Raw genomic sequence first — 26,280 nt, forward strand, 5'->3', positions numbered from 1 at the left:
AGAAGAATAAAAAAAAATGAAAAGTTTGTTGTTTATATATTAATAAATATTCACCTGCCCACTCATTTTATAGTCAACTTCTCTTTCCCACTTTTTCCCCCTTAATCGATGTGGGACAAAGTGGTTTCATTACGGTCTTGCCATATGTGGTAAACCATTGCCGTAAAAGATTAGTGTAGCATGATTTTGGTTTTGAGTTTGCTATCTTTGTTTGGTTGAGCAGCTCTGTGTGGGGTTGTTCCCCTTCCCGGCTTTGGTGCCACCGACAGGGAAAATGCATATATAGAAGTGGGTCTATGATTTAGGCTTCTTCTTCTTTCGCATCCACTATAACAGCTGCTCTTACTTCTTTCTGTAAGTTCCAACCCTTCCCTATAATTTTTCCACAGCACTTCTTATCTTTCTTAGTTGTCTAAGCTTTTGTTGCATTCTTATTTGAATGATTTTCACTAGGCCTTGGGGGCCAGAGTGTGCTAGCTCCAGTAGAAAAGGAGGGAGGAGTATCGTATCACGTGGAGTGGGTAGCATCAATCACCGGTAGGCGCCCAACCATTCTCTTATCATGAAACCACTTTGTCTCACATCGATTAAGGGGGAAAAAGTGGGAACGAGAAGTTGACTATAAAATGAGTGGGCAGGTGAATTTGACATATCAGTCCCTTTTTGTTCTCTAATTTGGGCCACAGAGCAATTTCTATAAGAGGGAAAGGAAAGAAAGAGTTTTTGAAAGTTAGTCGGAATGAGTGAGTTGGAAAGAAATTTTATTGAGAAAAAAAAATTCCGATTCCACTCGTTTCGGCTAGTTGTCAATTATTCTTCTCTTCTATTACAAGTTTTTAAATTTTATCTCTATTAATTTTAAATTCTTCTCTCTTCTTTCTTCTCGTCTACTGCAAGTATTTAAATTTTATCTTTATTAATTTTAAATGTTATTTACAATGGATTGTGGGGATGTACTCAAAGAAAAAAAAAAAAAAAGGTTATATTTATCATATTTGTCAAGCTTTCAATTTATATATATTTTGTCAAGCTTTCAATTTATATATATTTTGTCAAGCTTTTAGTCTTTTCTCAAAAATTCAATTTTCGTGAAATAAAACTTCTGAAACTAGACCAAACTAAAGCAAGTTCTAGAACGCAGTAATGAGCTCTCTTCAAAGTAACAATATCTGACCTATTTCGAAATATATAATGGTATTTGTATATATGAGTAAGCAAAATTATTGGCATAATTAATGAATAAATTAATAATTTTGCTATAGAAATAAAAATAGCTACAAAAAAAACATATCTTATTTCAATTTTGCTTATAATTCGTCAATTCACATGTTATTACTAATTTGTGACAACCATTATTCAAGAACAGCCTGAACAGGTCAGGATGAGATTTGCTCCTAACTCAAGCTCAGTTTGATGACAAATCTTTGTTCAAGCCTCACGCAAAGCATTAGAAATTGGCCCAAAGTTTGTAACACCAACTTAATACAATAGCTCAGTTTGACATTGTTGGGCTAATTGGTTGGAATTGAGTCCAATTACCCAAGCTCAAAATTGATTCAACCAAAGCAAAACAAATTTACCGTGTCCCGTGATACTCCAGTCTAACTATAAATTACCTACTCATCCATGAGTAGTTACTCTCCACTAACGGCTGATGTGGTTCGATCTTATACTAATACATGATTTTTAATTATAAATTTAAAAAGTTGAAAATAAAAGTGAACGGAAGCCTGAGAGTTCAATTTTTCTTATTTATTACTTTTCTATTCTCATTATATTGTAGTACTTCTTTTTGAAGTAGTTTTTAAGTAATTGGAACCCTTGTAATGCTTTTCCTAAAATTCATACAATCATACTATTAGATAGATACACACAAAAATAAAATCTCCACAATTTCCTCTCCCCAACCAACTAATAACAGAATCTAATGTACATAATAATCAAATCTCCATAAAAGTGGAACAGTCTCGAAACTGCTACATAACTAATAAATTAATTTTACCTCATTAGCCTTGGTTACGTAGATTGGTCGGTGGTTTCCCTCAAACACATTAGCACGAAAAATTTCAGGCTGACCATCAGCATCATCCTTATCCTTGGCCACAAAAGCAAGGCACAAGATGCAATGAGAAATACCCACCACGTTTGCATGCGCAGTTTTCACAAACTCGTAATTTGTCCCCTAATACCAATGAAATTTTCCAATATTAAACCTTATGGTAATGTGAATGTAAGATATATTCAAAAAAAAAAAAAGCTGGTCAAGATATTATATCTTTCTCTCTACAAGTCCATATCTATAGAAGTTTCCCATGCCAATATTAGCCAAGACGCTCAAAGAGCTTATTTTGTTTAAAGTTGGGTAATTCTTATTGGTGGACTCTTTCTTCTTTGTTGTTTCAGTTTCAACATTTCAGAAACTCTGTCAATGGTCAAACTGATAAAGTAAAACCAAAATTGCAACTAACCCCCTAAACTATACATTTTTGTTGCAGATGACCCGATCCGTCACTGTTCCGGTTGGATCCGTCACTGTTCCGGTCAGATCTTACCCCATGTGATGGTCACACGACATACATTATAATTTTAATTAATGACCACAGTGCCCTTGTAACTATGAAAAGTCACTAATACCCCTTTTTTGTAACTATTAAACCCACACACACATATATATAATATATATATCAGTTTAAAACTAACCATGCTAGGAAAACTATCGTAAAGAAAGTATCATTCACATACTAGGAAAACTATTATAAGGAAAGCATCATTCACATACATCAATTTTGTATATCAGGTTTACAAAATCACATCATTCAAAGTGATTATGCGATTCTTTAATATCTCAATTCACATACTATATACATCAAATTTGGTTCACACAATCACAAATCATTACGCCCAATAATCACTTTGAATGAAAACCCAAATAAGGTTATTGAATGAATGAAAGAAAAAATATATTGCAATCTAAAGTTACCTGTAAACCGAAAAAGGGGGGGGGGGGGGGGCGTGGTTGCTTGTGACCAACAAAGATGGGAGGTTCACACAATCACTGCCGGCTAGGGTTTGAATAGCCTGATCCGTGCAATCTAAAAGCTCGAATAGGGTTATATATAGGCACACACACGAGGGACCAAATCATTTGGGTTGGGCTGGGTTTTTTTCAACGTGGGTTGGGCTTCATATATGTATGTATGTATGTGTGTGTGTGTGTGTGTGTGTGTGTGTGTGTGTGTGTGTGTGTGTGTGTATATATATATAAAATAGTTGGTAAATACAACTATTAATGATCTGGGACCAAATCATTTGGGTTGGGCTAGATTTTTAATGATCTGGGTCAGTTTTTCACTCTCTTTTCTCCTACCTCTTTGGGGACTCTCTCCTCTCTCTTCTCTCTACTAATCTAATTATGGTTCATTGGTTCTTCCTTTCTCTTCAATTTTCATGAATATTTGTGGGTTCTAATTGAATTTTAATATAAGATCATAATAGGTGTTTTAATATTATTAATATTAATATTTTCTATTTCTATTTCTATTTATTCTTCTTTTTATCATATATAATTGCATATATTATCCGTGTATCTTGAGGCAGTGGTTTTTTTATTTCTAGATTTTACCTTTCCTGGCTGAGAGAAAGATCTCTAGTGCATACATGTAATATCCCGATATTTTTAAAGGATTTATTAATTAGGATTAATTATTTTATTTTATTTTTCAATGATTTATTTTATTTTATTGAGTGCTAGATTAATTATCTTATTTTAATTAAGTTATATTTCGTGATTATGTATGATGATTGATTATTTGTGTGGTTGATTATTGATTGAATTATTGGTGTGTTGATTTTATTGGTATTGTGTGACTTAGTTGTAAATTCTTGTTTGTTTATGTGCTTCATGTAATTAGTTATTTTAATTTTAGTATTTAATTAATTATCTTATTTATATAAATTAATTGGATTGGGTTTAAGGAAAGTTGGACCAAAAGATGTGGTCTTGGGTTTCTATGAAACCTTATTGGATTACTTAATGAAGGCCGGTGGTTATTTAATTATTTAAATGATCACTTTTGTATCAATTATATTTATATATATATATATATATATAATTATATATAAATATAATTAATTAATAATTGTCATGGAAAGATATATATATAGATATATATTTATTGATATTTATAAGTATATATGATTTAATTAACTAATGAGTTAATTATGGAAGGAATATATATTTATATATATATATATGTTTATAGATATAAATTATTTAAAGATTATTATTTTAATTCATAATACTAGTTGGAATAGGATTTGGAATTTAAGGTGTATAAAAATACACATAAGCCTTTAGGGTTAAAGGTTTTACACATTAGAAAAATAAAACAGACAGAGAGAGAGGAAGAAGAAGGGCTGACAAGGAGGAGGTCGGATCTGAAAAGGAGGACGTCGGAATTGGAAGAGATAATTAAAGCTTAAAGCGTCGGTTTCGTTTCGAAACCTTCAGGCGAGTTTTCTCTAACTTTCCTCTTAGAACTCATAAGGATTTCACCTTGAGTATCAAGGCTTTAATTTAATTTATTTGTTTAAAAATTATGGTTAGATCGGAATAATTAAAAAGTATAAACTATTATATTTGATTTTTAGATTATTGGATTTTAATTGATATATATAGGTGTTATGTATATTCTAAAATCAATCTATAGGTGGATTTGTGACCCAAGAGAGTTAATTATGGTTTCTTTATTCTCTAGAATTGTTCTGTAATTTTCTGGAATTTTTCTGATATTTTTAGGAATTTATTAGGATTTATTTTCCTATTAAATAATTATATATATATATATATATATATATATATATATATATATATACTAGGTAACTGGCGCATGTGGAGCGGCGGCACAATAAAGAATTGATCCAGTGCGGTGCGGTGTAGGATAATAGGGTGTATACGCCAATTAGGGCCATTTGATTAATTAAACTTATGTGAATTGATATGGTGCATCGCGGCGCATAAAACTTTGGTGCGCATGTGTATCTGGACCATAGAAGTGGTCTGGTCAACTATGGGATTATTTGGTGTATTGCAGACCATGAGAAGATGGTGCACTCGCTGATTTGGACCTTAGATCTATTATAGTTAATAGAAAATAATCTAGTGTGAGCGTGTTCATTTGCGCACTCATTTATGACCATTGGATGCGGCATAAAGGAAGTGATGGATTCAGTGTGGTGAGCCCACGGTAGCTGAAAGAGCTTAGCCAATACCAGCACACAAGGAGGCTTGAATCCAGTGCGTGCAAGTGCATAGTAAGCACGTGGGCGCGCGTGGGAAACTATGTTGGCCTAATTCGACACTAGAAATTAAAACGGTCATAACTTAGTCATTTTAAATCGAAATCGGGTCATTCTTGAGCTCAAATTCAAGGATTTTTCGTCTTCTTTCCAATGGTACCAATTTCATTATCAGATTCCCATCCTACTAGGAGATATTTATGTTTTAGTGAGAAAGTGTCGGAAAACTATTTAAACCAATATGGAGTATTTAAAGGAAACTATTTCTGACATATTTAGTTGCACTAATTTGTGTAAATATAATAAATTAATAATTTGTTATGGAAGGAAGTGTATATATATATATATATATATAAAATTATTTATATATGTGTATATATAGTTTAATTTGTCTATGAGTTGTATGGAAGGATGAATATATATATATATATATATATATATATGTATATATGTATGTATGTATGTATATTGATTTTAAATAATCAAGGATTATTAAAGAAGGTGTTAAACACATATATACATTAAATAACATATGTGTAGGTATATATATATAAAAATCATTTAAGATGATTAATATTATCATTCTTATTTGGCATATCTTAATAGGCTGGTTGTTAAATTAATGATATGCGTATAATATGCATGTGATGGCTATGTATGATTTAGCGTATTGTTAATTTTAAAGTTAATTCATGGTTAAAGTGTGGGCATGGATGAATTGTCAAATAATTAAATATATTACCTAAATATTTGTATGAATAGAATACATATATGGAAAGTATGGATGAATTGCTAATTAAATGTATGAATAAATATACCTGTGGAGGCATGGTTGAATTGCCAATGTATAAATATACATACACGGAGGCATGGTTGAATTGCCAATGTATAAATAAATATACCTATGGAGGCATGGTTGAATTGCCAATATATAAATAAAAATATTTACAATGGCATGGTTGATTTGCCAAAGCATAATTACGTTGTTATGTGTTAGATGATTAAAATATCATCTATGGTTGTTGTATGTATGGATTGGATTAGGGTTAGATATTCTTAAATGAGAATAGTTTAGTACTTACTGGTTAGTGTATTATTTTACATTAATAAAATAATATTGGGGAAGACGTGGATGATTTGTCAAAACTTGGATTTTTGATATGTGATTTAAACAATTAAAATCATTATCGGGTTGGGATTAAATAGAGTATTTCTTTTATTATAATTTGTTGTTTAAATGATTAAACAACTGACTAGGATGGGATTAAGGTCAAAGGAGTTTTTATAAAATGAAATGGTAGATTGGTCTAGGTATGAATATTATTTTAATAATTATTTAATAGGTATGGAAATTTAATAAACCTATTAATGGATGTGATTAGTATAGTATATATAATTATATATAGACATGTATATCGTGCTTTATTAAAGTTAAAACTTTATTAGGTTTGGTTTTGATCAGAGATGATCTGCTTATTGGTTTTCAGAGGCCTGGTAGAGTGAACTTGCTCGTAGGGTTTAACCCACGATTTATTTTTCAGGTTATTAGAGGTTCCAGTCTCGAGGTTGAGGATCCGCAGCTGGGAGACTGTCATTCGTCTATTCATCTTGTGTACTTTTAAATAGTATTGGATTATTGGATAATGTTTTAAGGGGTCCTTGAGTTATGGGATTTCCGAATTGTAATTGTTGGAGAATCATTAAGTAATATTTATTTATTAGTTTTCTTCAGCGGTTTATTTATTCTTTATTATTCATCTTTGTATTCTGTGCTTGTTAAATACTTAAATTGTTTTGATATCCCTTGATTTTGTGCGCGGACTTGATCAATCCGTGTTCCAAAATTAGGGGGTATCACAATACATAACCATTATAAAACATTTCATAATATGTTTCAATTTAGAAAAAGAAAAAAAGAAAACAGAATAAATAGCTGATTTACAAATAATAAAAAAATAACCAAAAAAAAAAACTTGCTAGTGTTTGGATACCTATGCAATTTGATAAATTTATTAGATTTTTGGGTAAAGAACAATGACACTTGAGAAGTTTGACATAAAGACATGCATATACGAAAAATAAATTGCAATTTGAAGTTACCTAGAAATAATTGGGAGAGGGAGAGGGAGATAGAGAGGAAACCGAAAAAAAAAATGGCTGATTAGTGGTGGCCAACAAAGATGGGAGCTTCACAGAATCACTACCGGCTAGGGTTTGAATCGCCTGATCACTGTTTTACAGAGAGGGGGAGAGAGAGAGGGCTGAGGGTGAGGCTGAGGCTAAGGGCTTGCACGAATGGAATGTTAGGGATAGGGTTGTTGATTGTTGTTTTACAGAGAAATGTGGAGAGAGAGGGCTGCATGAATAGAACATGAAAGAGGCATTAGGGCTTGCAATTAGGTCATTGTAGAAAATGGGAGAGAGAGAGGGCGCACGAATGAGGGTGAAATGGCTGTTACAGAGAGAGGGAGAGAGAGACAGAGCACTTGAGCTTCACGAAGTGAGGGTTAGGGCAGAGAGAGAGAGAGAAGGCAGGGCTCTTGCATGAATGAGAGAATTCGGTTAGGCCCCAAAGGTAAAATATATTGGACAAGGGCATTTTAGGCAACACATAAAATAGGAAGAAGGGCATTTTAGGTAACACAAATTATAAACAGTGATTTTTCATTGCCACCTTAGCTTTTGGGTCAAACCCATTTTAGAGAAATTATGGTGCTTTGACTCAGCCTATGGGTAAATATGAGCCACTAAGTCCATTTATATGTAAAAATCCCAAAAAATTATTTGGCGGATGTGAGTCATTAATATTTGATAAACCAATTTAATTTGAACTTTTAGATTGTGAAAATAATTCTAACAAGAATATATTAATATATTATAGAAAAATCTCAACAAATATTTATATTGAATATTTAATAATTTGTCACCAAAAACCGTGAGTCATTATAATAGCATCACCCTTTATTTATGTTTAACCTACACTGCTCTTTAAAATTAATTTTAGCTTGACTCTTTTTTTGGAATCTTAACGACCTTAAAAAAATATCATAGTCCATACCGGCCAATTACAAAAATAAGATGTCTACAAATCTGTCACTCCCCTGTATAAAAACAATTACTTGATTAAGAAAGAATATGAAATTATTAATTCTGACCTGAAATATACGTAACCAGCATGAACTCACCATGGTGACAACTAACAAGTTTTGATCCACACACTATTGACAGCGCGCACAAGACACCAGATCTTCTCGCGATTTGATCATCCTCGTCGTGTTTCACAACAATGAGGTCGCTGGCTAGATATCTTTATTCTGCCTTCGAACCGTAAAATTTTAAGGTTATCCAAACAACGTCTTGAATTTTTAATTAGAAAAAATTAAATATAAATTTTAAATTAATTTTTTTTTTAATTTTAAAGTTTAGACACCAATTCAATACTCCTAAATATAATATTAATAAACTTCAACTACCTAATGAATCTGTAAATAATTGCTAGAGAAAGAAAACAATATAATTTAGGAAAACGATAAATATATTCTACTTTTTGTTTTGTTTTTATAAATTAAATGCCATAAATGCTTTTTTATAATGTCAATAAATCACTCTAAAAACTTAAAGTGTCTAAGAGAATTTAATTTTACTATTGAAATAATTCAACACGTCTCCTTGCGTGCGGACTTCTTTTGAATCAAAACGTGTTTCAAATTTTAAGTATCATAATGACAGTGAAGTTTGAACACGAGACCTTTAACTCTGGAACCATTTTAACATAATAAATATCTAATACTGTAAAAAAGATGTCGTAGTGGTTGGGTACAGTGATTTTTTAATATATGACCCTGACTTACAATTAATATTTGATATGCTTACACTGACTTCCGAATTAATTAAAGAAAATAAAAAATAAAAATAAAAATTTGTAAAGGAAGAAGAAGGATAAGAAGGAAAAGAATGAAAAAAAATAGGAAGTTTATTAAAAAAGATATTTTATGAGACATTATATAAGTTTATAAATAAAAAATAAAAATAAAAATTTGTAAAGGAAGAAGAAGGATAAGAAGGAAAAGAATGAAAAAAAATTAGGAAGTTTATTAAAAAAGATATTTATGAGACATTATATAAGTTTATAAATAAAAAAATTAATATGCCAATTTGATCCGCGCCCTCTGGGGCTCACGCTGACTCTCCGCCCTTTACAATCCTATTTACATTATTTATACAATAATAACAACTTTTTTTCATCTAAACACGACTAAGAACCAATACACGTAATCCCTCATGCACACCAAGGATAAGAAATGAGGTCATTAGCATGAAGTGAGCATGCTTTTCCAAGGTGACGAATGTTGGTACTAGATTCCTATGTAGTCAGCCAGTCATGGTTTAAGGTAGTGATTATGTGGAGGAGGACGGCAGAGCATGTAACACGAGGTACAGGTCGTTAGATATATGATTTGATAGTTTCCCGTTCACACTCTTAATAATTTAGGTCAATTCTAGTAAACTTATACCTAAAATGAATAAATAAACTCCACCAATTAAAGGGAAAGAAAAATGCAAGCTGTACAAGCTTTGTTTACATAGGCTAAATTTTTTCATACTTTCTTTATTCATGGTGGTCAAGTTGAGTTTTATTAATTCCAAAAAAAAAAAAAAAAAGATAATAACTCTTAACCTTTTATTTTAGAAAGTAAAGTAGTATCATTAGAGCAACTTCAATGCAATGTTATTTGGGTTGTTATTTTCAAAATATAGCATATGAGTTTAAAATGGCCCGGCTCTCCAATGGCATGCCAAAATATAACTTTGTCAAATATTATGTCAAATATGATACAACATATAGCTATTGCGAAATCTGCTATTGCTCTCTTCCTTCTCTCTTCTCTCTCACATGGGCTGCCAATTTGGTGTTAAGCTGCCAATTTGGCGTTGTGCTTGTGTGTGTATATATATATATATATATGTGTGTGTGTGTGTCAGTGTTGTGTGTATATATATGTATGTTTGTTGTGTGTGTATATATATGTCTGTTGTGCTTGTGTGTGTATATGTGTGTGTGTGTGTCAGTACTTTTATTTATTTATTTTTAAAAAGGCAAATAAGCTAAATAAAATACAATTACTTAAAAAAAAATGGTTGTTGAAAATTGTAGTTGGGAATGGTAGTTGAAAAATAATAGTTGTTGTGTCAAAAAATAACATTTTGAATGAAATGCACTATTAGAGTAGAATTACTAAAATATAGTATTTTGATACTGTAACTCCTCTCAAAATAATATAGATTTGGTATGCAAAAATAACATTTTGCATTGCAGATGGTCTAGGTTATGAAACCCTTGATATTTTTGGCATAGAGTTGAATAGATGATGTTTTCGTTTTTTTAGAATTTATAAATAATTACAAAACTACGTTGTTGTTGATTCCGGGACATTTTTCCACTTGTATCTAATTAAAATGATAATAATAATAATTAAAATTCATAATATATTTAGTTATGTGAGAACATATATCGAACTGTGTCCCACATGTATTGGTTTAGACAAGAAGATAACCAAAAGCAAAAACATACATGAGCCCTCAAAGATGAGATGTGTGCAAATTTCAAATATATATATATATATATATATATAAGGGGTGAGCTTGAATCAATGGGGTACCTAACTACACTTTTTTGGTGAGCCGGCACAGAGTCCAATGCATCGACACGTTGCCATGCGATTTGATTGAGCCTGCTGAGTCCAATTCAAGAGTAAATATTGATCGTAGTCGGTGCATTGTGCACCGAACACATTACCATCATTTATGTCCACGCGTGTTTTGTATTGTGACGTACCAAATACACACTGCACCAAGTATAATGAATATTTATTTCCACTTCAGGTTCCATGTTGAGCTCTGTGCCACTGTATAAAATCCAAACACGGACCTACATGTATGTGGGGGCCCCTGATTTATTTTAGGGATAATTACGTATAAATGGGGTTAGGGCTCCGTATTTACTCAGAGGCGGAGTCAAAGTTTCATATTTCCCTAAAATGGATTGCTGACGTGGCACATGGATTATTACTGTTCAAGAAATGTTTTGCCAAAAATGTCCTTCTCACTTTTTTCGGTGTTGCCTAAAATGCCCTTTCTCCATAATTTAATATATTGCCCTAATTCGTTCGGTAAATACGATCTTCTTTGGCCCTAAAAATAAAATTCTCTCATTCGCTGCTCTCTCTCATCGCTGCTCTCTCTCTCTCTCTTTCTCCACGACTCTTTCTAAGCCGGTCCCTCCACCCTCTCTCTCTAGCTTTATCGCTGTAGGAATTGAGAAACCCAGCTCAATTTTCAGTCCAGCTACAATGGGCTCAGAAGAGGGATCAAGGGTTCTCGGTGAGCTTCAAACCATACATTTGTCAGTGCATTTTCATTGTTTCAGTTGAATTTTTCTTGTTTTCTTTTTTCGGCTGTAAATTTGGATTGAGTTATGATGATTTGGTGTTTCTTAAGCTTTTTTGTTGTAATGGTTCTTGTTTTTGTGTTTTCTTCTTATTGTAGGCTATTGGGTTTTCTAAAATTAGGGTTTTCTTCCTATTGTAGGCTATTGGGTTTTGTAAAATTAGGGTTTTCTTCCTATTGTAGGCTATTGGGTTTTCTAAAAATAAATATAGAAACTACACAACAGGAGCCAGCTGCAACTCCTTTTTTTTTTCACTCAATTTAATAGGAAAAATGTAGAGAGCGTGATTTTACATCATGGATCGCTGGCACTTATAAAATGTTTTACATAGCACTTGAAAAACAAAAGTTCAAATTTGAGGAGTTGTCACTTAAGAAGCAAGGAATTACTCTTATCGTGCACTATGGTTGGTGTCTCTCAAATTCGTTGTGAATCAGTTGCTCTGTTTCCAATTTATTTTAATTTTTATTTTTTTTTTAAAAGAAATTGTCACTAAAATTTTCTTACTTCATCATCAATCAATTGCACAGAGCACCATCACATCAATCACTACAAACTCAACTGATTGATTTAACTGTCTAACAAGCTATTGGTTGTTTGTGAATAGGCGAGTAATGGTGAGGAGCCAATGAAGCTGAAGCTATATTCTTCCTGGGGGAGCTCTTGCTCTTGCCGTGTTCGTATCGCTCTCAACTTCAAAGGTCTCTCTCACTCTACTACTTTCCCTCTCTAAATTTTGATCAGTCAATTTCTTCTGCCGGTTTCACTTTCTAAAACCCTGATTTTTTATTTGATTTTAGTTAAAAAAAAAATTTTTTTGTTAATTATTGACCATTGGTTATCGCCTCTTTCAACATAGATCTCAAATATGAGTACAAAGCAGTTGATGTCATGAAATGAGAACATTTTAGTCCTGGTGAGAACATACATGGTGTCTCAAGAAATTTCTTGTAGTATTTAGGCTTGTTTATATGATGATAAAGTATGATATTTATAATAATTAACATATTGGGTGTCTGGCATTAATGTTACACTATGGACATTCAAACTTCAGAATTCATTTTTTGTTCACACATTATGATCAGTAACTTTTGTTGGTGGTGGATAATTTATCAAAGAAAGTTACTTTCAGCTGGAAATAGACATCAATTTAAAGGAGAAGTCACCCTCTCTTGAAAAGAGTCATAAGCTCTCTTCACTTGCTATTGGATTGAGAAAAATATCGTAATTTGTGAATGTAAAAACACAGTCTGAGAATCTTATATCAGTCCTATCCATAAAGTGAATTCATGGCTCTTGTCAACTGGAGATCTTTGGATAGCTTTACTATTAATTTAAAAGGTTTATTTGGAAATGCAGAAATGTAACACTAATTTCATAAGTTAGTGTTTGTCTTAACTTTTTGATCCATTTCATGCATCTAATAAGTGAAAACAAAATAGAAACTTGATTATTATCTATTGCTTGTAATATTATATATATATTCAGTTTGGCTTTATAAAATAGAGTCTTGAACGGTCGTTGCAATTTATTCATTGGCCTAAAAATTTTTGGGACTCTAGCTCCATATTCTTTTTTGGTAGTCTTTATATATCTTGTTAATGTGTTATCTGTTTTTTGAGTATAGAATATTTAAATATCTTGTCAATATCTTGCTATTGTAGGCTATTGGGTTTTCTAAAAAGAAAGATAGAAACTATTAGATATAAGGGGACTACACAAAAGGAGCCGGCTGCAACTCCTTTTTTTTTCACTCAATTTAATAGGAAAAATGTAGAGAGCGTGATTTTACGGGTTGGATCGCTGGCAATTATAAAATGTTTTACATTGCAATTGAAAAACAAGAGTTCAAATTTGAGGAGTAGTCACTTAAGAAGCAAGGAATTACTCTTATCGTGCTCGTATCATACTCTTTAAATACTAACCAATATGTGTTCCATACTTTTTAAACTTAGTGCTTTCTAGACAATGGCTTTAAATTGAATGTACCCACTAAATGGTTGATTTGTTAAAATAAGCTATATCCTATTATGCATTAAAATAATTGGATTGGTTCTGTACTTTCTGCTACAATGGTTTTCACATAACATAATTGTCTATGTTCGATGATTAACACTCGCAATCAGCATCTTTCTTGAGCCTCTTTGTTCTTTTGAAAGAATATTCTTTGAGCATTTGACTTGACCAATATATGAAAAATGATATATCTCAAATTTCTGTTGTTTCGAGACAGGAAACCTTCACTGACTTCAATTTTTTGTAAATAATGACAGGATAAGTTCTCATCTAGTGAAGATAAAGTGGAAGTTGTTATTAAGATTTTTTAAATTGATGTCATTCCTGTTATTGTGAACTTCAGAAGGTTAGTTTCTATAATCCTCTTAAGAATGTATAATCCTCTGAAAAATACCCCTGCACACTATCATACTCTTTAGGATATATAATCGAAATCGTTATAAATTATAGGGATTATTACACATAAATGGACTTAGGGTATCATATTTACTAAGAGATTGAGTCAAAGTCCCATAGTTTCTTTAAAATGGGTTTGACCCAAAAGCTGAGGTGGCACATGAAAAAATACTGTTTGATATTTCTGTTGCCTAAAATACCCTTCTTCCTATTTTATGTGTTGCCTAAAATGCCCTTTTCTACACTTGCCTAATTTCAAGCCCTAAGGCCTTTCATATTCCATTCGGTGTAACCCTCTCTCACGACTCTTTCTCCCTCACTTGTTTCCTGCGATACAGATACAATCTGCCATGGCACGAACAATCTTCGATCTGCTAAAGGGAAATCAAATACTCAAGCTCAACGGTTCCTCTTTCCCTCTTTGCTGAAACCCTAACCTTTCTCTTCCTAATTTCTGGTGTAGCGGCAATAACTGGACGGTTGCAAACAATTGGGGTTTTTTACCGTCATCTCAGCCTCCGGTCACGTTATAACTCTTGAAATAGGTACTTTGACCTAATTAGAGCCCTAATGCTCTTTCATATTTCTATTTGTGCAGACCCTTCTCTCTCCCATTCTCAAATGAGACCTAGCCCTCACTCTATTGAATCCATCAATGAAAGCCTAACCCTTTCTAAGCACTGACATAACTTTGCCTCAATCACAAAGGCTGATTGTTTGAAGCTTTGTCTTTTGCAAGTTTCACCTTCAGAGGAAAATCGCCCAGGTACTGGCCTTGTTCTCCTTTCTTCCTTTTCTAAACTTTCATTGATCTTTATTATTCTGCTTTCTTCCTTCTCTGAACTCTCATCAATTTTCTAATTTTTTCTTCAATCGCAGAAGTTATTTCTTCAAGCATAGGGATAAGCCCTAACCCTCTCTAACCCGGGTACTATTTTCCAATTTCCTCTTTCATCTCTGCCTTCCCCTAGAAAGTTGTAGAGTCTCTCTGTAAATGATACTATGTGTTGAAAATTTTAATCAATTAAGTTGTTGTTACTTTCTGCTGACATGATTTCAATTCATGTGTTGTTTACATATTCACTAGATTTGAGGATTCATATGCTGTAAGCTGTGTTTTTCTGTCTTATGAAGTTGCTGGTTTTTTTTATTTTCTTTTATTTATTTATTTTTTTTAATAGAAGAATGATTCAGTTTTATCCTTTTTGGTTTTGGTTGTGCTACTGCTCCAATTGGGTGCATACTAATTTGCAATAAAAAGTGGAACTAAACTTTCTTGTTTCTCCAAAGATAAGATTAGAGGATTTTTTTTACTTAAAAAAAAAAAAGAAAAAAAAATATTAGAGGATTTTTCAAAATAACTGCATACCAGTAATACTGGTAATTTCTTTGTAGTCTCATTGTAAATATGACTATGATTACTATTGATAACTCCTCTGTTCATGGTAGGTGTGATGGCAATACAATTATTGGTTATATATTATGCAAGGAAGTAAATAAGTCAAATCCAAAAGTTAAGGGAAAAATAACTGTGATGTTAATGAGTTCTCATTGGGAAACACTTGCAACTAATCATGCAGAATTTCATAAAGTTGTGGTAAATCTCAAATTTCTTTTGTTTCGAGACAGGAAACCTTCACTGACTTCAATTTTTTTGTAGATAATGACAGGATAAGTTCTCAGCTAGTGAAGATAAAGTGGAAGTTGTTATTAAGATTTTTTAAACTGATGTCATTCCTGTTCTTGTGAACTTTAGAAGGTTAGGTTCTATAATCCTCTTAAGAATATAATCGAAATTACTATAAATTATATTAACCCAAAAAGACAATCAGAGCTACTTCACCAAAAACCCATAAGCCTGAACTCTCTTCAAGGACTTCACAACTGTGACTAGTACCATGTGATGAGAGGTTATATACAAATTTATAAACTCAATCTACCATAGAGCACAAATCCATGTATAATGGGTAAGGCAGTCAAGTAGTTCCTAATATAGTAGTAGTTATGTAAGGAAGAAGCTCTTCAATATTGGTATGTATAGAAGAGACTACGTACCTATGCTATGTCTGACTGTGTAGTTAAAAGTGCTATTTTATAGCCAGAAGTTAGACACATACGCGATAACTAAGTGGTTGCCATAGGGAATATCGGAAAGAAGTAGTACCTTAATCTGCTACAAAATAAGGAACTACGGCTACAAAATATTTACTACAAGATATGGAGTATATATGTATTGGCTACTAACTACCTCCTGGGATATAGTATGCACTACCTCCAATAATGATACTAACATTATATTTCTTCAATTATTTGGTACAATTTCAAGAATCTTGTTTAGTCACTTTTGTTTTTTAGATAATTACTCCAAAAATATTATTTTTAAGTTTTCTAGTTAAGTTTAATGGTGGTTAATAGCATGCTTTTTACATACGTGCTTTAATTTTGGTGAGAAGGTGAAGATAATGATTATGGAAGTATCAACTAGGTATAATCTCTTATATAGGAATAAGTAGTTGATATATTCTACCAACAATTGCAGTTATCTTATACAATAAATGTGTTAATTATTTCATCTTTGTCTTAGTTTTGCATCTTTAATCTTATGACTTTACTTCTCAATTATTAGGGATTAGATTCCATATTATGCCTATTTGATTACTGAAATGTCACAATTTTCTCCCCTTACCAGAAACATATGCATACTAAAGATTTCTTTCTATTAAAATGTTGAATTCCAAGCGAATAATGTACTTCTTTTGTAGATTTTATACCTCAAGTTGCTAAAATTTTGTTCCAGACATTCCATCAAGCTAAAGTACAATTATTTCTAATAACGTAACAGTAGAAGTGCATGTTATTCCCAGCCATGAAAATGGTATTTTCTCTCTATTTTTTTTTTTCCTTGGCAAACTAGAAGGAGAAAGGACTCGAACACAGGAAGCTGGCCACTCTATCAATTAGGCCACTGGGTGATACTCTTTTCTCTATAAAATGAACAAGTTGACTGAAAAATAATTTAGGATAAGTAGATTATTGTTGATTAATTAATCTCATTTTGTTGGATTTGTCTTACTAATAATGGTGTATATGCAAAATTTCATTTTGCAGCATATGTGGATGATGTTTCTTTGTGTATGTTGAGAATTAACAATGTAGGACAAAGGGCTAGCTATGTCATTAAATTTGTTTGCTAGAAGGCATGGACTTTGGTATTGATCATCCCAGTCTTTTATAAAAGTTTAAGTCATTGCTTGGACTTTTTAAGTTAAGATGTAGGTTAAATTAGGCTAGAACACAACAATTTTGAACTGTCCATTATTTGGTAGCAGAGAAAATAAGGAAAGAAGAAAAACTTTAAGATTAACAAGTTTCTATAAAGGAGTAGAATTGTTACAAGATTCCATGTTTCCTAATTTCTTCTTGTTTTCCCAATTTCTTGGCAACCAAACATAGGATAAAGTATAAGGACTTAGGAAAAGATTGGTTGAATGGACTTGTATCCAAATTTTCAGATTTTCCAATAGTTATTAGGAAGCCTTTTTATGCATAATGTACAGTTTATTGCAAATGTCAATCACTTGTGAAAGTGGTACAGCAATTATTAAACCTTTTTTTACTATTTCGTTGTTATTATTGTATGTATGTTTGAATATTGTTGATGTAGCAAGTCTCATGATTGTTTTTTCCTTTATACCTTATGTGGATACATAATTTGAAACTTTGAACTAGCATTTAGAGACATCGTAGAGCATTCCTTGGCAGATTATCCTGTTAATTTAAGTTTTTCATGCGTTTCACCTATCTTTTAGATTTGATATTCATTTGTTTACAGAAAAAGAAGTCAATGGTCCAAATTTAATCAACAATTAAAACTAAGAATCTACAGTCACACAGACACATTTTCTCAATCTTTTGCTCCAACAGTGAGAAGTTGCAAAGCATGACGCGCGTATTTTATTTTGACTAACAATTATGATAACAAGGCTCCAAATTTCCCATCCTCCAGAACTTCTTAAGAACTCAATTCATTTATGCGAACCGAGCTGAGTAATTGGTTTATTTGAGTGAGTCAAGTTTGATCACAACTGTTAAAAAATTAACCAAGCTCAAACTAAGCTCAGACACTGCTTCTAACCAGCCAAGCTGAGCATAAGCTCTATAAAGTTGGCTTGACTCAACTTGTTTACAGCCTACAAAATGGCTGATCTCATACTTAAATATGTTTCCTTATAGTGGCCAGTTTAAGCTTTCACCATGTCACCTGACCCCTTTTTTTTTATCAAATATATATATATATATATATATATATATATATATATATATATATATATATAAAGTAGCATTTTGAATACTAAAGAGTTGAACTATCACAAAAATATACTAGGCCATGTAGAAATTCCCACGTCTTGAAGAACCGGCTCGCTGGTGATTGTCCCTTCCACTTCCAAAACCTTTTCTCCTTTTGCTGATCGAAATGCAGAAAGGAGAGATGACCCTGATTGGGTCTTCAATTTTCTTATTGCCCTTTAAGAAAGACAAAAAAATTAATATTTAGAAGTTGGATTTGATGTGACCTTATTTATAAATTCATGATAGGATAAATTATTTAAGCTTGAAACTTGAACGGAGACTCAAGAAAACGTCATCAGAATATCTCCCATCAGTTAACTGGACTCATGTACACATATTTTTGTGAAAGTAACATGTATGTGTGAGATTTGTCAAACCACCAAATTACAAATTCTGAGTTTCAACAAGAGTATATCTAAAGAAAACAAGGGTTGAAGTAGTTTTTAGTTTAGCATACAGTTGCCAGTTTGAAGAGAGCCTTGCATTCCTAAGCATGCTAACTCTATTTTCTTTCATTAATTCTTTCTTTATTTCTTTGTTTCTGATGCACACTTTCTTATTTCTTTACACTTAGAATAGCCTTCCTTAATTTATAATTATAGTAACATAAAAGCTAAAGCATGTGGTTCCTATTTTGTAGCATAACTACTGCATAAGACTCAGCTTAAATGAAGACTGGACTTATAAATTTGAATATCTGTGTCATGTTCGATTTTCTATTAATAGTTAATAAGTTGGTGTATATGTCTTAAGATGACTGTTCGTGTTCATTCTAGCTTCTCGTGTTTATGGTTATCTTGTTCTGAGATTTGTAACTGTAATTCTTGTTTTGCAAACTAAATCCTATTTGGTGAAAATTTTTATGATCTTTTTTATATACTTTTTTTTTTATGAATTTTAGTTATAAATATTTGTGAAGATAATGACTGAAACAGGATCTCCCTTTGCAGGATTTGAAAGACTAATTGGTAAATTTGGGTTGAACTTTAGTCTTGAACAAGCTGAAGGCCCTTATTGTGGATTATAATTTTTACAATTGCAGCACCCTACGGTCTTACCATATTTTAGAGTGCTTTCATCACTTCATACTGGTAAGTCATATCTTTAATTATTTAAATATATATATATATATTTTTTATTCCAGTTTTTTTCATGCTAATAATAAATTGGATGTTAACCGCATGAAGCATAAATCTGTCAATTAAGACAGGCACCCAATTGTATATGAAACAAAGTACAATATAAAGTAACAAAATTTATTAATATATAAACAACAAAATTTTCATTTTTTTATTTTTTTATTTTCTTTTGTGTGTGTGTTTTTGTGCTTGAAAGTTGAAAGATTTGTGTAGTTATTCAGTTGTAGAAGCAACAAAAACACTTCCAGTGCTTCCCAAAAATAAAAATCATCATTATCATGGTGTTGTCATAAAACTTTATTTGAAAAAGGATAATTCTTAACTTATTTATTTGACTCGAGAAACTGATGTTATTAATATTTGTGGGCCAATTTGGGTGCTTAATTGGTAATTGATTGTGTGTTTGAATTTTGAATGTCCTAGATTCAAAGGGGGAAGCCACATAAACTTGCACTGAGAATGGCATAGACTTTATAAGTTGTAACCTTCCAGCACAAAATGAGTAGTTGGTAGTCCAAAACTCCTCAATTAAAGGATCACAGTGCTGCTTATTCAGTCTATTAGACAATAATAAAACTCCCAAATATCTAATTGGGAGGGTCCTAATAGAGAAATTAAGCTTTCTGAGAATTAGGTTTTGAGTAGCAGTCTCTATACCAGATCAGAATATGACACCTCTTTGCATTATTTGGAATCAAGCTAGAAATAGAAGTTAAAACTAAATTGAGCTATTGATTCTGTCAGTATTTTAACAGATTCAACATCCCAGCTGCGATTAACATAAGATCATCAACAAAAAGGTCCATTACTTATCCTCTGAGCTGAGCATTTCCAATGGTAATCGAAACCCCCTAGAGTTATTCTCTAATTAAAAATACGAGGTAGAACCTTCATTCCTATAACAAATGGTATGAGGACATTGGATCCTTCCTCCTTCCCTTATTAGGTAAGCCATACGACCATTAACATCCAAGGAAAAGAACTTTTCAACAATTTCAATAAAAGAAATAAAAATAAAAACTGTAAGTGTTTTTTTTTTTTTCCTTTTATCTATTCGATTGGGTTAAGTGATGCTTTATATATGCTTCTTTTTGTGTGTTTTACCTATCATTAACGTGCTTAGTTGGATTAATTCCGAAGAATGTGTATTGAATTAATGAATTAGGAATATATGAGTACTCCCAAGTGCCTTTGTAAGCTAGCAGATTTGAGATTGAATCTTTTCAACATGTAATGTGTAGAAGTGCAAATTGGTAAATTTAAGTTGGACTGTTATGTCCATATATGTGCTCTATCCTTCCTTTTTGTATCTAATGTGCCTGTGTTGGTAATTTATTTGTAGATGTTGAATACCCGGTGTTCTCCAAATAAATTCAAGGAAACGGTTTGCAATTTAAGTGAAGACAAAAAGGTTGCCGTACAAGAGATTGGGTTTGGGTCCCTTTTAGACATCGAGTGTACCATTTTGAAACGCAACCTGTGCTTATGGTTGGTAGAACACTTTGACGTTGAAGAGGTACTTGGCCTACCCTCGGGAAGAGGATAAGATGTGCCAAATTATATTGTACAAAGTGTGCATTGGTTAGAAAATGGCATTTTTTTAAAGGACGGTGTAATAGAAGTGCCAAACTTAGTGCATCAATTAGACGTTCTTCCTGTTGGGGATGACTTCAAGAGGGCTTTTGTCCTTTTCGCTTGCGGATCACTTCTAGCACCCATATCGAAAAATGAGACAAGCAAAAGGTTATTGGCAGCGGTTGACAATGTGGATGCTATTAAATCATATAATTGGGGGAAGTTTGTTTTAGATTGGTTGAAAAAAGGAATTGCGTCCTATAAAGGAAAGGAAGGAAGAGAAGGTTGTACATACATACATGGATGCTTGTTCTTTCTCATGGTATGTTCTAAGATATAATATTTGTAATGTGTTTATCATTTTATTTTAAATAGCTATAATGTCATTATCATAATGGCTTATATGTTGTAGCTTTTCTACCTACACCGTGTGGATGTCAATGGACCAAAACCGAAGCCTGAGATGTCATGCGTACGTGGATGGACCAACAAATTAATAGGCGAGAGGTTGAATTTGGAGAAGCATAAATATAATGGTTTCGGCTTCGGTGAGGTAAAGTTTACAACTGATACATCTGAAGATGCCGATAAGGTAATCACGTCAATTATGGCTTTTTATAATTGGTACTAAATATACGGTTATATTTGCATATTCATAATTACTTGGAACTCTACGGTTACATTTATATATTAACTGATATATATATTTATTAAACTTGTTTAAAATTGTTAGGAGTTGGCATATGAAATTATTAAAGTTGTTAAGAAATGGAAGCAACGGCACAATGTAGGCCAAGGCAGGGGGTCGAGATCCTCAGAACCCAGTTCATCCACACGACAACCTAACCCATCTTCGTAATTGTTTGCACAACACCATCCGATTGAGGAGGAAGATGAATCCCACATACCAGTGGAGGAGGAATTCGAAACCTCCACAGGACAAGCAAACTCACCCTGGCAATCTTTTACAACACACGATCCCATGGAGGAGGAAGGAGAAATCCCCGCACCAATGGAGGAGGAAGTGGGAACCTCCACAGCAATGGAAGAGGAGCGTGATGTGCAGGAAGCAGTGATCCCTTTATTACGTGTTATAAAGCCTGGGCGCCATAACGGATCACCTTGGGTTGAAATGAAGGTCAACCGATTGCGTGTCCTTCGTCCAGAAGCAAAGGCAGTCATCTCATATGCCATGGATGAGAGCAGAAATGATGAGTGAGAAATTATATAAATAATTTCTTATTTGCTCTATATTTACTTACTTTCTATGCTCAAACACTTAATATGTTATTGTTTAATTATAGTGAAATGCTGGTGAACATAAATGATATTTTCCTCACAAGAAAAGAGATGAGAACAATCTCTTACAATCATTAGATATCAAATATGGTATGTTCACTTAAAGTTCATTGATTTTTCAAACCAATCACACGCATGCATTAATGGTTTAAATGTGATCATTGTAGGTGGTTGAAGTCTATTGCCAAATGCTCCAGCTGAAACAAAAGCGTAGAGGAACCAAATTTTTCTTTCCGCCTTCGATTGGGGTAACAAATTCTTCTATCTATAGTGAGTGTTTGTTTGACACATATTAGGTTATCAATTGTGTGCATTTTCAGATTGAACTTTCCAAGATACCTTCAAAAGTGGTTGATAGGAAAGGTAAAATACAAGCAGTTTGGAACAAGTATAAAAGGATAAGGAATGTCGATGATAACAAAGTTTGCCAATTCAATATGGTAATATTTATCGCTTGCAAACATAAATAATTATTATACTTTTATCAAAAAAATATGATTCTAAAAGTAATTAAATTTTTACATTGTTAAATATGCAGCTTTTCTTTCCAATACTTGTAAATGAGAAACATTGGTGCTTGTATGTCTTTAACATTTGCGATAGTCGTATGGATGTGTTGGATTCAATGAAGCAATGTTCGCATGATAAGCGTACTCCAGACAAGATGTCAAAAGATTTGGTAAACGCTTATTACATATGAGCTCATTTTTTTGATTATGTATTCATTTACTGTTAAATTAGGACGGTAAAGTATACAAGTTGAAGAACGTGGTACTGAATTTTTTACTCTAATCATTTATATATTGTGCATTTGTAGGTAATGTTGGTTGAGATATTCACCGGAAGAGATCTACAAAACTTCATATACAATGTGCCCAACGTACCTTAACAGCCCGATAGGTAATTTTATCACTTAATGTTTCTAGTTTGGTGTACTGATTATGTTCACAATTATAATTAGCAGATACCTAAACAGTCTTTTATTCAGTGATAGTTGTGGTGCTTTCATGTTGGACTTCATGGAGAAATGGGATGGTTCACTCAGTCACCCAAAAGAGAAGGTGAAGCCCAATTCTATTTTTTACATGGGTCTTATTTATTTTTTTCCCCGAATGAAGAAAATACCGAATTACTAAATCACACAATCTCCTCGATACTCTTCGTTAATCATTTAATTCTCTGTTTTCTTCTAAACCATTGGTGCATTGTTAATCTAAGCACCCACTGGTCATTAGTCTTCAAAGGAAGAAATGGGTCTTGCCTTTAAAGGTTTCAAAAAATATATTTGTAAAACTGATCCACATTCCTACATACTTTTGTTCAAGGGTTGAAACTAGAGGGTCTTCAATTCCAATACATGCAAACATAATTTAAAAAATTAATGCAACCACAAAATGCATCCACTATAACGTTTTCCTTCCTCTTCACTGCACTCCCCATTCTGTTTTTACACGTTTTCCAGCTTATACCTTTCTTTTTTCTTTTTGCATCTTTTAAACCCATGTTTGTGTGCAAGTACTTCGCTTTCCGATCTCTCCCCGCTAGGCTGCAATGTCGTAGTGTCAATAGCGGGAAGACCAGGGGACTACGGCACGTGTTGAAACAAAGAGAGCGGTAAGCACCCCCTTTAGGCAACAAAATTTTTAACCTTAGAACCCCCTAATGTAGTATACCCTTAATGTGTGCCATTTTTTTGAAAGAGAAAGCATCCAGCTCTAGTGAGTACGGATCTAACATGAAGTAAGCAATAAAATGAACCATGTAATGAATGATATAGAAAATGTTTGACATCCACTGTATAATGGGTCCTATCGAGTAGAAACCAGCTTTGCTAGATGAGGTTTAAATGAATAGCATAGTCTTAAATATTTTCAGACAGTTTTTCATTGTCAAAGAATTCAGTATGAGATCAGTAGCTTAAATCATCAGTCAACCTTGTTTTTCCTACATCACCTAACCAATTAGATACGCAAATACTGGACTCCTGTCATTTTAAATGAACATATTGCAGTTTATATGGTCACTTCACTGTACTTAGTGGTGCTCATTAAAAATGAACCGAACACAAAAGATACTGAAACTACGACATATTGAAATGAATAATTAAAAAATTTCAAAATAAATAGTCACTTTAAGATTACTTTTGGAATGTCAGAAAAAAGGTGCGTGCCATTGAGTGTTTGGAATCAGTAAAAAGGGATAACTATTTTGGGACAGGGAGATCTTTCGTATTATTAGATTTGTTTTGGTTTTGTTTATGTTCTGTCTCTGTGCTGATCTGACCAAATTGCTAACATATTTCCCAAGGATGAAGCTACCTGTTTATGCAATATTTCACATATAAAAGTTTAGTATCACCGAGATTTTGTGCATATGCCAAATTCAACATTGTTGAAAAAGTTTTCTTTATCAAATATATAGTTTCTACAACACTAGATTCCTATCTATTTACACTTATATGTATTCACGCATGAAGTCCATTTCCCTATCCTATATTCATGATTTGTCTTTACCTGGTTTAATTTGCAGGTGGATGTTGATAGATTACGTGCAATTATTGCTTCAAATTTGCTTTCAGATGACAATAACAAAATGAAGGATTTTGTAAAGAACAAAGCACTTTATCCATTTGGTCAAGCATGTTGATTTCAAGTAAGCTTCCATCAGCTTACTTGTGGTTAGTAATTTTTTTTATTTTTTCTATTTTTATGATTCTAACATCACCTCCATCAGCCAACAAGGTACCATTTACCTCAAGGAACCTCACATACCAGTATTTGCCCAGTTGGAAGCTAGAGGAAGTGGGATAAGAGGATCGTTGAATTTTCTAAAAAGTGGTACCTGAAATGATGTGGGATATGGGACATTTGTATTGTTGAATAGTGTCATTTTTTTTTTCATGTATTTTGCACTCTGTTGGTGTTAGCTATTTTTAAAGTTTTAAAGAATAGTAGCTTTGCAACTTTTGATTGTGGATTAGGTTGGTATATTTTTGCAACTATTGTATGGCTTATTATATTGGCATCTACCTTACATGAAATCAAATGAAGTTGCTCTTTTGGGTTTTCAGGAATTAGTATTGTATGGCTTATTATATTAGGGTCTCAATGAAATTTCTTTCACTACTATATTAATGTACTAATTTCAAATTTGATGGAGTTTAAAACTGAAGCAGTTTATAATGAATGAAAAATTGGTTTGGATCTTCCTTGGTTCCATGGTGTCGATAAATGGATAGTTTAATGAATGAAAAATTGGTTTGGATCTTCCTTAGAGAAAACGTGGTACCTTGACGCCAAAAAGAAGTACCTTCAGTTCAAAAAACGTGGTCCCTTTGGGAAAAAAGTAGTACCTTTACAAAAGGTACCTATTTTTGCAATTGAATAGCACATTACATCCACAAACAGCTCCATTAGCGCCATGAATAAGTGTTTAGAGAAAACATGGTACCTTGACGCCAAAAAGTGGTACCTTTAGTTCAATAACATGGTACCTTTGGAAAAAAAGTGGTACCTTTGCAAAAGAGATTTATTTTTGCAATTGAAAATGGTTATACCCCACACCGCTAATTAGGTTGCACATTACATCCATAAATAAATCTATTAGCGCCATGAATAAGTGTTTAGAGAAAATGTGGTACCCTGACGCCAAAAAGAAGTACCTTCAGTTCAAAAACGTGGTACCTTCGCAAAAGGGACTTATTTTTACAATTGAAAATTGTATTACACCCCACAGCGCTAATTAAGTTGCACATTACAC

At 32.6% G+C, this 26,280-nt stretch overlaps 2 protein-coding genes and 1 long non-coding RNA gene across 3 annotated transcripts; all 3 read left to right on the top strand.

Annotated features, from left to right (window-relative positions):
• The first annotated feature begins 21,132 nt into the window (after window positions 1-21,132).
• Window positions 21,133-22,081, top strand: LOC132316344 (uncharacterized). Its single transcript, XM_059814836.1, has 4 exons — window positions 21,133-21,139; window positions 21,195-21,544; window positions 21,635-21,814; window positions 21,956-22,081. Exons 1-4 carry the CDS (start codon window positions 21,133-21,135, stop codon window positions 22,079-22,081), a joined length of 663 nt encoding a protein of 220 aa, XP_059670819.1.
• A 558-nt stretch (window positions 22,082-22,639) lies between these two features.
• On the top strand, window positions 22,640-23,221 carry LOC132267534 (uncharacterized). Its single transcript, XM_059768688.1, has 3 exons — window positions 22,640-22,769; window positions 22,842-22,961; window positions 23,060-23,221. Exons 1-3 carry the CDS (start codon window positions 22,710-22,712, stop codon window positions 23,219-23,221), a joined length of 342 nt encoding a protein of 113 aa, XP_059624671.1. The 5' UTR covers window positions 22,640-22,709.
• Window positions 23,222-23,504: 283 nt separating this feature from the next.
• LOC132267535 (uncharacterized) lies at window positions 23,505-25,636 on the top strand. Its single transcript, XR_009469019.1, has 3 exons — window positions 23,505-23,582; window positions 25,051-25,173; window positions 25,280-25,636. It is a non-coding gene; the product is annotated as an uncharacterized LOC132267535 (long non-coding RNA).
• Window positions 25,637-26,280: the final 644 nt, after the last annotated feature.

This window comes from Cornus florida, unplaced genomic scaffold, assembly GCF_030987335.1.
Source record: "Cornus florida cultivar Cherokee Brave unplaced genomic scaffold, ASM3098733v1 CherokeeBrave_3.0.0_Hap2_Chr07, whole genome shotgun sequence".
Classification (NCBI taxonomy): domain Eukaryota; kingdom Viridiplantae; phylum Streptophyta; class Magnoliopsida; order Cornales; family Cornaceae; genus Cornus; species Cornus florida.